This window comes from Trematomus bernacchii, unplaced genomic scaffold (genome assembly GCF_902827165.1).
Source record: "Trematomus bernacchii unplaced genomic scaffold, fTreBer1.1, whole genome shotgun sequence".
In the NCBI taxonomy this organism is placed as follows: Eukaryota; Metazoa; Chordata; class Actinopteri; order Perciformes; family Nototheniidae; genus Trematomus; species Trematomus bernacchii.
The window spans coordinates 2,610,007-2,623,493 of NW_022987821.1; the positions used below are offsets into that span (position 1 = coordinate 2,610,007).

General features: G+C 39.8%; 1 protein-coding gene across 1 annotated transcript in view; it reads left to right on the plus strand.

Annotated features, from left to right (window-relative positions):
- Window positions 1-13,487, plus strand: part of LOC117498917 (dystrophin-like) — a 161,473-nt gene that overhangs the window by 57,499 nt on the left and 90,487 nt on the right. Inside the window, 7 exon segments of the mRNA XM_034151091.1 lie at window positions 199-291; window positions 1,936-2,016; window positions 3,349-3,441; window positions 6,303-6,404; window positions 7,693-7,763; window positions 9,235-9,353; window positions 12,855-13,051. Of these exon segments, the coding sequence (XP_034006982.1) occupies window positions 199-291; window positions 1,936-2,016; window positions 3,349-3,441; window positions 6,303-6,404; window positions 7,693-7,763; window positions 9,235-9,353; window positions 12,855-13,051 (756 nt within the window).

Here is a 13,487-nt window from a genome sequence, read left to right on the forward strand (position 1 = left end):
GTAATCCCAGATTTACCAGCACTGATAAGGAGCAGCCTCTCGGGTATTAACTGCTATCTTCACATTTAACACAGAGTCAGTTTGTGCTTACTGAAGAAATGACAGTCTCTTTTGACTCCCAGCAACTGATGTACATTTCTTCTACAGACTTAAATATTGCAGAAGTATAACTTTTATTCATAAATATCTGTGTTTCAGACAGGGAAACCCCCTGTGGAGAATCTGTTCTCAGACCTGTGTGATGGAAGACGCCTGCTGGAGCTGCTGGAGGGGCTGTCAGGACATGAGCTGGTATGAACATGAACACACACACACACACACACACACACACACACACACACACACACACACACACACACACACACACACACACACACACACACACACACACACACACACACACACACACACACACTGTATTGATGGTTCAAATGTGTCCCTCCCTATGCACAAACAACATTCACAGTAGCAGATTAAAACGACAGTATACAAAATTATCATATTGAAAAAAAGTGGGAAAGTACTCTCTACTGTATGTGTTTGAATTGTGTTTGTAAGCCCTCTTTACAAATAGTTGTTATTTTTTACACGCTGTACAATTGTTCCACCAGATTGACAACTGAAAGAACCAAAAAGAGACAAAGATTCCTCTGGGCAACCGTTGAATAAGAATATAAGAAATCAGCAGTCATTGCTAAACAAAAAACTTGAAGCTTAGAAACATGTTAGAAGAGGGAAAATGCTTCTTGTTTCAGTGTCAACTACACAACAATGCCACTAACCTGCTTGAATTAATAGGTTATTATAGGGTTAGCACTATTAAATCTGTATCAGGGACTGAACAAACTCTGGACTGACACATCGCAGTTTAAACCTCTTTAATCTAACACAGTGGACTGCAGAGGGCCTGAAGAAAAACCCAATATTAGGACCCATTTGTGCTTTAATAATGATTTAGGGTCACTGGACTTCCAACAGTATTTCTCCCTGTCAAGCAACACTGTAGGGAAATCGACTAAATGAAATTTTGAATCATTTCATTCTTTTTCCTTTTGGGCCAAAAATCAAATTTAAGAAATGCATTTAGTGTCTGAATTAACTGTTTTCATATCTGTTTAAATTTCCCCATGGCATCACCAGATACAGCACTTTCCAATTTTGCACAAATTAGTACTTTTTGAAACATTGAAAAGAAATCGTGCCAATATGTTGCCAAGACATGTTCACTATCTGTGCTTGTATCCCGAGAGGTACTGCTGTAGTTTCCAGGAGATATGGAAAGATTGCCACATTTCTTATCACACATTGATAACTCTGCTGATTATACAGTTTTAAATCCACGTCAGATAACACTTCACCCAGTATGTTAATTGCACTCCTTATTAGTAACAAAATAAATTGTATTTTTCCACCTGACTGACCTGGTAGATTGTAACTGTTATGATGTTAAACTTCATAATGCCTCCCATCCCACCTCTCTGAACCAAAATCATCACTGGTACATTTATAAGCTGGTAAATAAATGCCAAATGTCAAGATTAACATACTAATCTGCTTCTTAGAAGGAAACATACACACAGCAGCGCGGCCCACTGTGGTAATCAAACTTCTACTCCCACCTTGTTTTTATTTCCCCCTCCAGCTCTCTTCTCCTCCTGCGCCTTGTCTGTTTGCTGGAATCCCTCCCTCCTGCCTTCTTGTTATTCTCACTTATTTTGTCTCACTCTACCCCACTTCTATCTCAGGGAAAGATGTTATCATCCTTGTTCTTTGTTTGATACCATCTCCTATTGTAATGGCAAACAGACACATTAAAACACACACTTTTATTGTAATGTGGTTGTTTGTAGCACTTGTGGATGCCCCTGAGCAAGGTCTCTTTATGCCTCAATAACCTCCACTGTCTGGTCTGTGTGTGTGTGTTTTTGTTTGTAGGTGAGGTTGGAGAGAGGATTCTCGCGCGTTCACTCGCTCAACAATGTCAACCGTGCTCTGCAGATCTTGCAGAAGAACAATGTGAGTACATGTATTGACGCATACATATTTCTCTTCATCGCCGTTTGAGTTCATTATAAAAGGCTATGGATTTGACTATATATAAATCAGTGGTTGGATTCAGACAGTGAAATGCTTAAATTGCAAGGCCTTTCATGTTTCTCTCTATCCTCTCCAACTTGCCACATACCTTTACACCTGTCTCCTCCAGGATGCATTTATTTTCCTGTCTGAGAAAAACACCCCTTCTTACTCTCTTTCTTATTGTGTATTTTTCCCTTACCACAACTATTCTTTTGCCTCATTTATCCTTAAGCATTTCCCCCATTATGTTGCCTTGCCTTGCTTTCCCTTCTAATGTAAAATTTTCTATCTTTATAAGAATATATTAATTAAGTGAAGATAGCTCAAATGTGGGTTACCACACCATGCATTTTAAAATAGCAAAGACAGATTGGTTATGCATTTTTCTTGCATAAAGTCATAGTCTAAGTGGTCATTAGAGGATGAAAGTAATAAGAGATTTTTTTTATACATGCTAGAAATATTTTTTGTTACACTAAATTCCTTATTTTATGATTTATTTATTTGTGAAATAATGGTATGGCTTCTAAAATGTTAAATAAATTAAAAAAACACCCCTTTGTTGAAGTGACTAAGCTCCATTCAGTGTTCTATCTGTAGAGCTACAAAGCATGTTATTTACAATGATACAGTTGCCCATTCAGCACTCATTTTTGTTAAGTGTTTTAAGAAATGGTATTCAATTCACAAAGAGGTAAGCATGGATTGTGTCAGCTGAAACGACTGCTGCTAACAAAACTGTATGTTTTAACTCAGTGTTAACTATCTTAAACAAACAATAATGTTGTTATATATATATTATATACTACTTTGAGGAATTAGCGTGTGTTAGCTACACGTTAGCACGCAGGGCTAGCTAGCTTAATTGGTAGTAAGCTAGTTACTTTGTAGCAAGCTAGTTAGCCATGCGGTGCTAACGTTTTTAGCTTGCGTAAGAGCCAACACACATAATTTATTCCTTGAACTTTTGCTCTTGCATTTTTGCTCAAGGAAAAACACACACCATGCTTCAGTTCAGAGTGTTTGTATGCCAAGTTCTGCTAAAACAGGCCATGCTTGAATACCTTATTCACAGTTGGAAAAATACTAAAGTGGAGCAATTTGCTAAGCTATAATTAGACTAAGCTAGGTGGAAGGGTTTATCAATTTGTTCATTTGCTCTCAACTCATGTTGTAAATTGTTTAATTTTAAGGGGTCACTATAGCTTAAAATGTCGAGAATTGAAGTGACTAAATGTAGAATTAACCAATCTGTTAATCTCTCCCCAGGTTGAATTGGTGAATATCGGAGCGGCAGACATCGTTGATGGGAATCACAAACTGATTCTCGGGCTCATCTGGAGCATCATTGTCCACTGGCAGGTGTGTGTGTGCATGCATGTCATGTGTATTTATTTGCTGAGTGTGTGTAAGAATATGTTAGCATGCTGCTCCCTGGAGGGATTTAGAGACAATAAGAGTTTGCACATTTTGGTAAAGGGTCAATATTTCTGCAGAGGCAGACAATTTTGCTTCGTTAATTTGACTTTAATGAGTATTTACTCCAACTGCAATGAGTCAAACAAAACAGAAAATAAAGCTTTGCAATTTCCCTGAACTCCAAATTGTGTTCATATACATTTTACTTTGTAATTACAAAAATGAAAAAATCAATGGAACCTATTTAGTGGTCCACACAAAGTTTTAAAGTGTACACAAACAAGCTTCAATTAAAGTATCACTCTAACAACAGTTGAAAATGCCTTTTTCTTTATGATGCAAAAAATACTTTTGTTCTTATTGATTTACTATAGGTATCTGTTTAATTAAATAATAAGCTAAGATGGTTATATACCGAAGACATTTGGTTTCAAATACTGTTTATTTTTAATATTTTATATAATTTATTGCCAGAATGCTTTTAGTATTTGGCAGAAGAAACAATTAGTTTGCATTCTTATGCTCACCTTCTACCATATGATTAAAATGCACTTTTCTTTGCAATCATATTTGTTTGTATTTCTGAACAAAACAGGAGGGTATTCCGAGGTCAGGTATTCAACATCATAACTTTGTAGAAAAGTACATCCATCAGCCACATTTATGTGTGACCAAAAACAGTACAGGGCGCTCAGAAGTTTCCTTTAATCTTTTCTTTTTATATAATAGAGCTTTCATCTTTCTGCCAATGCATTAAACAACAAAATAGCTGTTGGCTCATTCTCCCCTTAAGCTGTATTTAAAGTTCATAATCTTTTTTGGACTCTGTTTAAAACCATCTCCATGTAAAGGCTGTGGTTTCACTGCTCATATTACAATACATTTTAATTGTATTTCATTCCTCATTAAGTTGAAGAGAGGCTAATGTCTCAATCACGCTAGTTTTGGCATAGACTTAATGACGCGATTAATAGCAAAACACAATTCTGTAATGAGCTGTGAGTGAGAATGTTTGTGTATAGCATGTGTGTGTCTGTGTATGTAATGTGTTTGTGTGAATTTGCCTGTCAAAGGCTGCTATGCCCTGGAGGTTATCATCGTCTTGTGTGTGGGCACGTATGCCAGTCTGAGTGTGGATCTCTGTCAGTATGTAGGTGTGGGTGTGTGTGGGTGTGTCTGTGTGTGTGTCTTTGTCAAAGCGCCCATCCAATTAAGTGGAAATGCATGCAGTGACCTACTCCCAAATGAGTCCCTTTTTTTTTTTACCCGGCACTCCACATTCTTTGAGGAATTGCTAACAAACCTGTGTGTGTGTGTCCTCTTTCTGGGAATTCACCTCAACACCGAATTACATCAAAGTCTATTACCTCTATGTGTGTGTGTGTGTGTGTGTGTGTGTGTGTGTGTGTGTGTGTGTGTGTGTGTGTGTGTGTGTGTGTGTGTGTGTGTGTGTGTGTGTGTGTGTGTGTGTGTGTGTGTGTGTGTGTGTGTGTGTGTGTGTGTGTGTGTGTGTGTGTGTGTGTGTGTGTGTGTGTGTGTGTGTGTGTGTGTGTGTGTGTGTGTGTGTGTGTGTGTGTGTGTGTGTGTGTGTGTGTGTGTGTGTGTGTGTGTGTGTTTCTCTCTTCCTAACTCTATTACTTGACATATCTCAGTTCAACTGTGTGTCTGTGGTAGTTTCTCCGCTGTTTTGTTGACCCTGTTTGAACTGATTTTTTGTATCATTCTGTCTTTCACTCATCTGTCCAGCCCCTGCTCTGAGCTCTGCTAACACGGTGTGTGTGTGTGTGTGTGTGTGTGTGTGTGTGTGTGTGTGTGTGTGTGTGTGTGTGTGTGTGTGTGGTGTGTGTGTGTGTGTGTGTGTGTGTGTGTGTGTGTGTGTGTGTGTGTGTGTGTGTGTGTGTGTGTGTGTGTGTGCGTGTGCGTGTGCGTGTGCAGAAAAACAAGGGCAGCGAGACAAAGAAAGGGAGTTGAGTGGTATCGTGGGGGGAGAAAAAGAGCAGTAGTGGAAACAAACAATATTTATTTTGTGTGAGTGGATATGTGGCTGATAGAAAGGTAAGGGTAAGATGTGCATAAGTAATGCACAACTGGGCAGTGAAAAGTATAACGTCTCACTCCCTCACCCCCCCCCTGAGCCTTGAACAAGTGCTCCAAAACTGTCAATCACAGCTGCCAAAAATCCAGCCTGTGAGGATGCAACCACACACAGACTTGTGCGTGGATATGTGTGTACACAAATGTCCTTTTGACTGTGACTGCTCTCACTGAGTTCCGTGTGTTTGTGTGTGTGTGGGAATATGCAAATTATCTACTGACAGGCCACGTCAAAACTTTGCTAGAAAGCAGCAGGTATTTAAAAAATGGCAATTTTATGGTAATGTCACATCGCCAGGCATCATATTAGCATGGATCATAATCTGTTGTTGTGACTATGAGGAGAGTTTTTAAAATGTGGTGCGTGTCTGAGTTTATGAGTGTGAGAAAGAGTGGTTATGGGTGTGTTTGGTGGGAACTGCCAACAGTAACCAACTACTAACTGTTCATGTCTGTTCTCTCTAGATGGATATTGTGTTTCTACTGGATCTTTGTTTGTGTATGTTGCTGCCTTACTATCCCACTCCAACTGACAGCACATCCTTTTTGTCTGTGCTTTATAGTGGGAATGTTTAAGATTTGTATTTGCAACAACACAGGGTCTACATCACAGTCAAATCAAAGTTCTAATTAACAATGCACTTTAGTACACTTAGTGAAGAAATAAATGTTCATTTTTAACACCAGCCCTGCTTTGTCTGTGTGTCCAGGTAAAGGATGTGATGAAGGATGTGATGGCGGGCCTACAGCAGACCAACAGTGAGAAGATTCTGCTGAGTTGGGTTCGTCAGAACACGCGCCAGTACCCTCAGGTCTGTTTCCTCTCACTCAGTCTTATCCTCAATCCACAGGGTGTCTCACTGTTGTCTCACTGACTCTTCTGCAGCAGTCTCTCATGCATCTCAGGAAACTATAGTCCTGTGACACCATAAAAAATAGTCCTCTGAATAATAGACCATGTAAATGTCAAGCAAAACTCTTTCTTCACCTAAAAGCAATGGCGACAAGTCTCATTGGTGCTCTACATACAATATTTTTGCCACAGTGACATATTTTTTCTATCTGCCTGACTGGATTTATAAAAGCCCTCTTGCACAGATTTCTGCGGAAGTGGTTTGACAGATGGACAGATAGATTAGTTCTGGTGGTGATCCAGATCTGGGTTTAGTGCCATCAGATGATTATCATTTCATAGCCCTAAGTATGAAACTAAAAGACAGAGAGGCTTGTCCTAAAAATATGAATCCATTAAAATACAAATTCCACATGTAGTTTGTAGAAGTCTAGTGTCTAAACATTTTTTATTTTAAGTGTTCTCTAATCTTATCTATTAAAACATCTGTATTTGATTTGACCTTCCCAAAACAAACAATACAGGAGCAAAAGAGGTGTGTCTGTGTGTCTCCAATGTAAGCTTTTAATATATGAGCAAGTCCCGCTAACTATCTACAGAAAAAGCCTGAGGTTACTGTTAAAGCCAAGGACAATATCATTATTATCATTACAAAGAATTCATTTCAGGACTAACACATAAATAAAGAGAGGCCAACAAGCTACTATATCTGAGTTTAGGCTAAGAGTAGCTTCTCTGTCCTTTAGGGGATCAGCTAGTTCTAATTGTAAAAGCCTTTTCATTTAAGTAACATGTCATTTTTTCCAAAGTCTTTTAGTATAATATCATGTGTGTAGCAATCAAGTAAGACATTTTTATACAGTTTGGTTATTAGGACACAATTAATTAACAGTTAAATAAGCTAATGTTGGTTAGCTTTCATTACTAAAATCTTCTAGACATCCCAAAATAAATCAATGGGCGTTCTCATAAATAACTTATCTTTGCTTTTTTTGACTTTTCTTCTGAGTACATGCACGTCCAGAGCTCAGAGTCGCTTTGTATTACATTTGAAACCCATTGTTAGCTACAGTACTCTGTAACCCCATGTATTATAGCTCAGACTTGTAATTTTAGAAGAAAATGTCTCTACGATGTAATATCTACCTATGAAAATGGAACCAGCATTGAGGCGACAGCGTTTCGACAGTGAGTGTCACACTGCATTCACAGGTTGGCCCTTTAATAACCATTATCTCTGTCCTCAGGTCAATGTGGTTAACTTCTCCAGCAGCTGGAATGATGGCTTGGCCTTCAATGCCCTCATCCACAGCCACAGGTACTGCATACTGTGTGTGTGTGTGTGTGTGTGTGTGTGTGTGTGTGTGTGTGTGTGTGTGTGTGTGTGTGTGTGTGTGTGTGTGTGTGTGTGTGTGTGTGTGGTGTGTGTGTGTGTGTGTGTGTGTGTGTGTGTGTGTGTGTGTGTGTGTGTGTGTGTGTGTGTGTGTGTGTGTGTGTGTGTGTGTGTGTGTGTGTGTGTGTGTGTGTGTGTGTGTGTGTGTGTGTGTGTGTGTGTGTGTGTGTGTGTGTGTGTGTGTGTGTGTGTGTGTGTGTGTGTGTGTGTGTGTGTGTGTGTGTGTGTGTGTGTGTGTGTGTGTGTGTGTGTGTGTGTGTGTGTGTGTGTGTGTGTGTGTGTGTGTGTGTGTCTTGTCGACTGTGTGTGGGTGTAGGTGATAAGTGAAGAAACCACAGGTGGACACATGAAAGAACAGGAGCCAAGGCACAAAAGAGAGGCGTTTGAATATGACCTCACTGGAGAATATGTGTGTGTGAATTGTGGTCTTGTTTTCATATTTTGTAGGCAGCCCGTTAGTACTGAATACTAAGAGAAACAGGATATGAAGGGAAACAATGAAAAGACAACATTTGGTTATTTAGTGCCAGCTAGCAATTAGTGACGCACTGCTACAGGAAGCCAACTCCAAGAATGTCATGCTCTTTGTTTAAACCTAATCAGTTGAGAAAGCTTTATATTTCAGCCAGTGAGAATATATATACTTTATATCTAGCAAAATGACATATCTACTGCAGTAAATGAGTAAAGAATGAAGATATAGATGCAGCAGTAATTGGATATTAGATGAAAGCCGGATGAATTGATGGAAGAATGGTTTAGCACAGGTGAATCAGTGTTGATATATTTCTCTGGACGCCCCTGAGAGTCTGGGTCTCAGGCCTGGACTCGTGTCATAATGAATTAAATCATGGCTAGCCAGCATGAGCATCTGTTCGCTGTGTCCTTACAGGAATACAGAGTGCGAGATCACACACTCCACAGCCATCACCCTGCAGATCATCCGCTCCGTGCCAACAGCATTCTGTTTACGGATAGTTGATTTCACAGAGCAATGTTTAAATCAAACAGCTTTGAATTATTATGGTCTACTTTCACTATTTGAGTGTGTACGGCTAAAACCACTGACTGCCTGGTAGATGAATATATTGTTGCCGACTTAAAGTAGTTCCAAAAATACAAATGACTGCATCAGCTCAAGTAAGATCACTACAGTGTATTTCATTTTTAAGACTAAACACTCAAAATACTATTTGTTAAATTCGATGTCAGTTTTTACTTTGAATTAGGCCTTTTATCTCCTTTAAATTAACAAATGCTAAAGAATGTAAGTGTAACTGAGAAAGCATCTACCAGGTAATTGAAGACGCTAAATAGTTGGATGTTCCTCTTTATTTAGATGGATTTAAAATAAAGATGCAGTGGGCACATGATCACTTCCCTTTTACCTCCACAGACCCGAGCTTTTTGATTGGGCCTCAGTGGAGAAGAAGACGTCTGCGATCGACAGACTGGAACACGCCTTTAATAAGGCAGAACAACACATGGGGATAGACAGACTGCTGGACCCTGAGGGTAACTCACACACACACACACACACACACACACACACACACACACACACACACACACACACACACACACACACACACACACACACACACACACACACACACACACACACACACACACACACACACACACACACACACACACACACACACACACACACACACACACACACACACAGCTGCACACACACCCCAATAATTCCAGCGGAGAATTTTCAAGGTGAGCTACAGCGCTCATCGTATTTCACGCCTTCCAATCATGCACCTTAATTGGCCCAGTTAAACACGATGTGTCATGCTGTGATTGGGTGTTGTCGTGGTGATAACTGTTCACCTTGGTGGAAGGACTTCATAAACTTACTGATAGTTTGGGAAAAAAGTGTCTTTCATTTTCAGCAACATGTTTCTAAATATAAACTATATGAACTGTGATTATATTATATTACAGTTTTTCTCGATTGCTAACACACATTTTTTTTTTAATTGCTCAGTTTCTCAGAACACTAAACACAATTCACAAAACCACACACCCAAAGTGCAAAACACCTCATTTCTCCTGCTAAATGAAGAACTGCACTCAAAACTACATAAACACTTACCAAATGCAAACTTTTGCACCAAATATAACACACTTCATTCATAATACTAGATTGTTTGACCACCCAACTACACACTGCTGAGCATAACCTAAAGCACTTTCATCTGTTATGGGCTATGCTCTGTACATAGAGGTTTCTGCAGAGAAAGATTGCTTGCTTATACAGAAATACAGTAAATGAAGAAATACAAATGAGTTGTTGAAAAAAATCATATTTTATTCAAAAGTGTGGTGTTTGGTCAGGTGGAACGTGTTTCTTGATTATTGGTCCATGTGTGAGGCATTTTGAATATCAGTGTTTTAAACCAGCTAACACGTGACTTTATGCAATGGTTTGCAAAAAGTGCCATGTTGATTTGCAAATTGTGTGAAAAGCTGAAAACGTGTTTAGAGTTTTGGAGATTTAAGCTGATGTTTTGCTCTTTGAGTGTCAGTTAAAATAATTGTGCTTTATGTATAATTTTAGTGTGTTAGCAATCGAGAAAAACGGTAATACGACTATAACATTTTTTTCTGAATCTCACTATGTGTAGATTTAGGCATTTTGGAATCAACTGGGAATAAGAATTTTAGCAGTATCCCTCTGCACCCCCACTCCTGTGAGTGCTGTGTTCAGGCTCTGAGCCAGAGAGATAGGCTATGTAATCCCTCACAGCCCGCTTAAGCCTTGAAATGACACATCTCGGAAGATGAATATACATTGATCTGACACAAAACAATTACTTGTTTTTGAGAAGTGGGGCAAACGTCTTTTTTTTATGCTGTGAACCAGCGCTCAAAACACAATTAACCCCCCCCCCCCCAACCTAAGCTTTTTGAACAGTTTCTCGTGCTTTCTAAACTTGAAAATGACGCTTTTCAAGTTGTGCTTTTCAGATATTCATGTCTTCTTTATAAAGAAGCTTTCTGGATTTTGGTGTTTTGATGTTTTGCAAACAACACATGCAAGGCGTCAAACCATGATTCTTCGCTGTACATAAACCTTGTGTTCTTTTTCTTCAGTCTGTTTCTTCTTTCTGTGAAATCTCTTATTCGAAATGTTTAGAAGAGGGATTATCAGGAGAGCTCCACATTCACAAAAGCGTGTTGCGTGCACAACACTGAAGCCAAAACACATTTACTAACGTCCATATCCCAATCATAATGCAATCATCTATCATTTAATTGTGGGATGCCAACATCACAATCCTTATTTGATACCCTATACTGTGCCTTCAGTGGAGTTGGAACACTGAGCGCTGCAATATGAGGGATCAGAAGAGGTCTGGCCATTTGCATTTCTATATTTGAGATACAATTTGACATGTACATGTGTATTTTTCTCCCTGGCTTCTCCACAAAATGATTTTATTTGTCTTTGCTTTGTTTCTCCAAAGCCTTTGTTTGCTTTTTTAGCCTGCGATCAAAGCTGACATCCAATGTCTCAAACTTCTTTTTGAGACTATGTTCTTCACACATCAGCAAACTGTGGAATATTCTTTAGACATGTTTCTACTGAGCTGATACATTTTAATATAGTTTGTTGTCAGAATATATATCCCGGTCATAGGTCGAACATCACGGTGGAAACCAGATATTTTCTAAGGAACCATTTGATGAACTATTTTTAATCGAAACTAATGACATTTCCACAGTGCATGTTTACAAAGACAGATGTATTCACTGCAGGGCACACACACACACACACACATACACACACACACACACACACATACACACACACACACACACACACACACACACACACACACACACACACACACACAACACACACACACAACACACACACAACACACACACACACACACACACACACACACACACACACACACCACACCACACACACACACACACACACCACACACACACACAGACATCTGCAAAGCCTCATAGGTATGCACACGCATGGATTCTTGGCGAAATGATTAAAATGGAGATGATGGAATAGAGAAACAGATTGGACCAAACAAGTGAGGGATGTGCACACACTCAGACACACACTTGCAGATGGTGGCATTATTTACGGGGCTGTTTGTCTTCCTCAGACAAACAATAACATCCTTAGATTTCCCTGTGATGCTGATAAATCAGGATACCAACGGCAGAAATATGACTCCAGCTTTATCTATCCCTCCTCTGACGCACATATTTATCTATGCCCAGACGCCGCTACTTTGCTATTTCTCTCTTCTACAGTATGTCTTTGTTTCTTTTCGTCATCCTCTCCTGCTCTCATTATTCTCGTGAACTTGCTCTGTTAGAAAAACCTACCACTATGAGTTCATTAGCTCTGCCTTCCTTTCTTCCCCTTCTGCTCCCTTGTTCACCCTCTTCCCCCCATCCTCTCTTTTTACCTCATGGTGTTCATTTATCCGCTGTGTCCCGGCCGCGCTGTGATCCGTCTCTGTTAGTTCTGCCCCGGGCCGAGCTGCCAGGCCACAGACTCCTGAGTACTTTTCCTGAAATCATCACTCTGTTATATCTCTCCTCCAACCTGTTGGAAAACTTTCTCCGACTTAATTTTGCTCTCAGACACGGAGTGAAATCTCTTGTTGGTGTCTTTTAAGTGGCCTTTGCATACTTTTTAAACCTCATTGAAGTAACTTCCTCAAGTGCAACAATAATTTTTCCAGTTATCTTTCTTGATGAATCTACTTTTTATCAAGAATAATATGTCAGAAAATACAAAAAAAATATCCCTTTGTTTCTGAAAACACCTTTACATTTTGTGTTTCGTCTGACCAAGTGTACAAACCCCTAACATATATGTTTTACTAGCACATAAGGCTTCAAAGAAACAGCAAATGTCAACATAGAAACAACACGGGGGGGCATTGAAAAAGGCAGTTAAGAGTTGATCCTTAAGTTTTGAAAATAACTTTATTCCTCTTTCTCCCCGCTCTTCAGATGTGGCCGTGCCTCACCCGGACAAGAAGAGTGTCCTCATGTACGTGACGTCGCTCTTCCAGGTGCTCCCCCAAATCATTTCCATGGAATCCATTAAGGAGGTGGAGACGTTGCCGCGGGCGACCGCATCCGGCGCTGCCCGGATGACGACGGAGGAGCACTACCAGATCCAGACCCAGCAGCGCTTCTCCCAGCAGGTCAGACACACTGACAATGGTCACGTGACACTGTTATGGCTCATCAGCAATGCAATACTTTTTAATCACATTAGGTAAAGAATCATCTTTAGCCTCTAGGAAAGGAAAGGAAGGAAGGGACCTAGACACCTTTAAAGAAGCATGGCATCCTGTTTCCTAACTCACGTGCCATCCCTTTCTTCATGGGAACTAGTGACAGTGGCATCTTCACTCCAATGACTCTTGTCTTTGTGCTGTGATGATGCCATGATTCATTTCCCATGAGCCTTTGCTCTGCATGTATTGCATCTGTGCTCAGCTTCACTTGTTTTGAGAGCTTCACATTTACATTTCATTGCTTTGTTATTGTGTCAGCGCCCACACTAGGTAATAACACTCAAGTACACTCTATAGTATTGCATATTAAACCACTAAATGACTGCGGTTGTTTGTACAC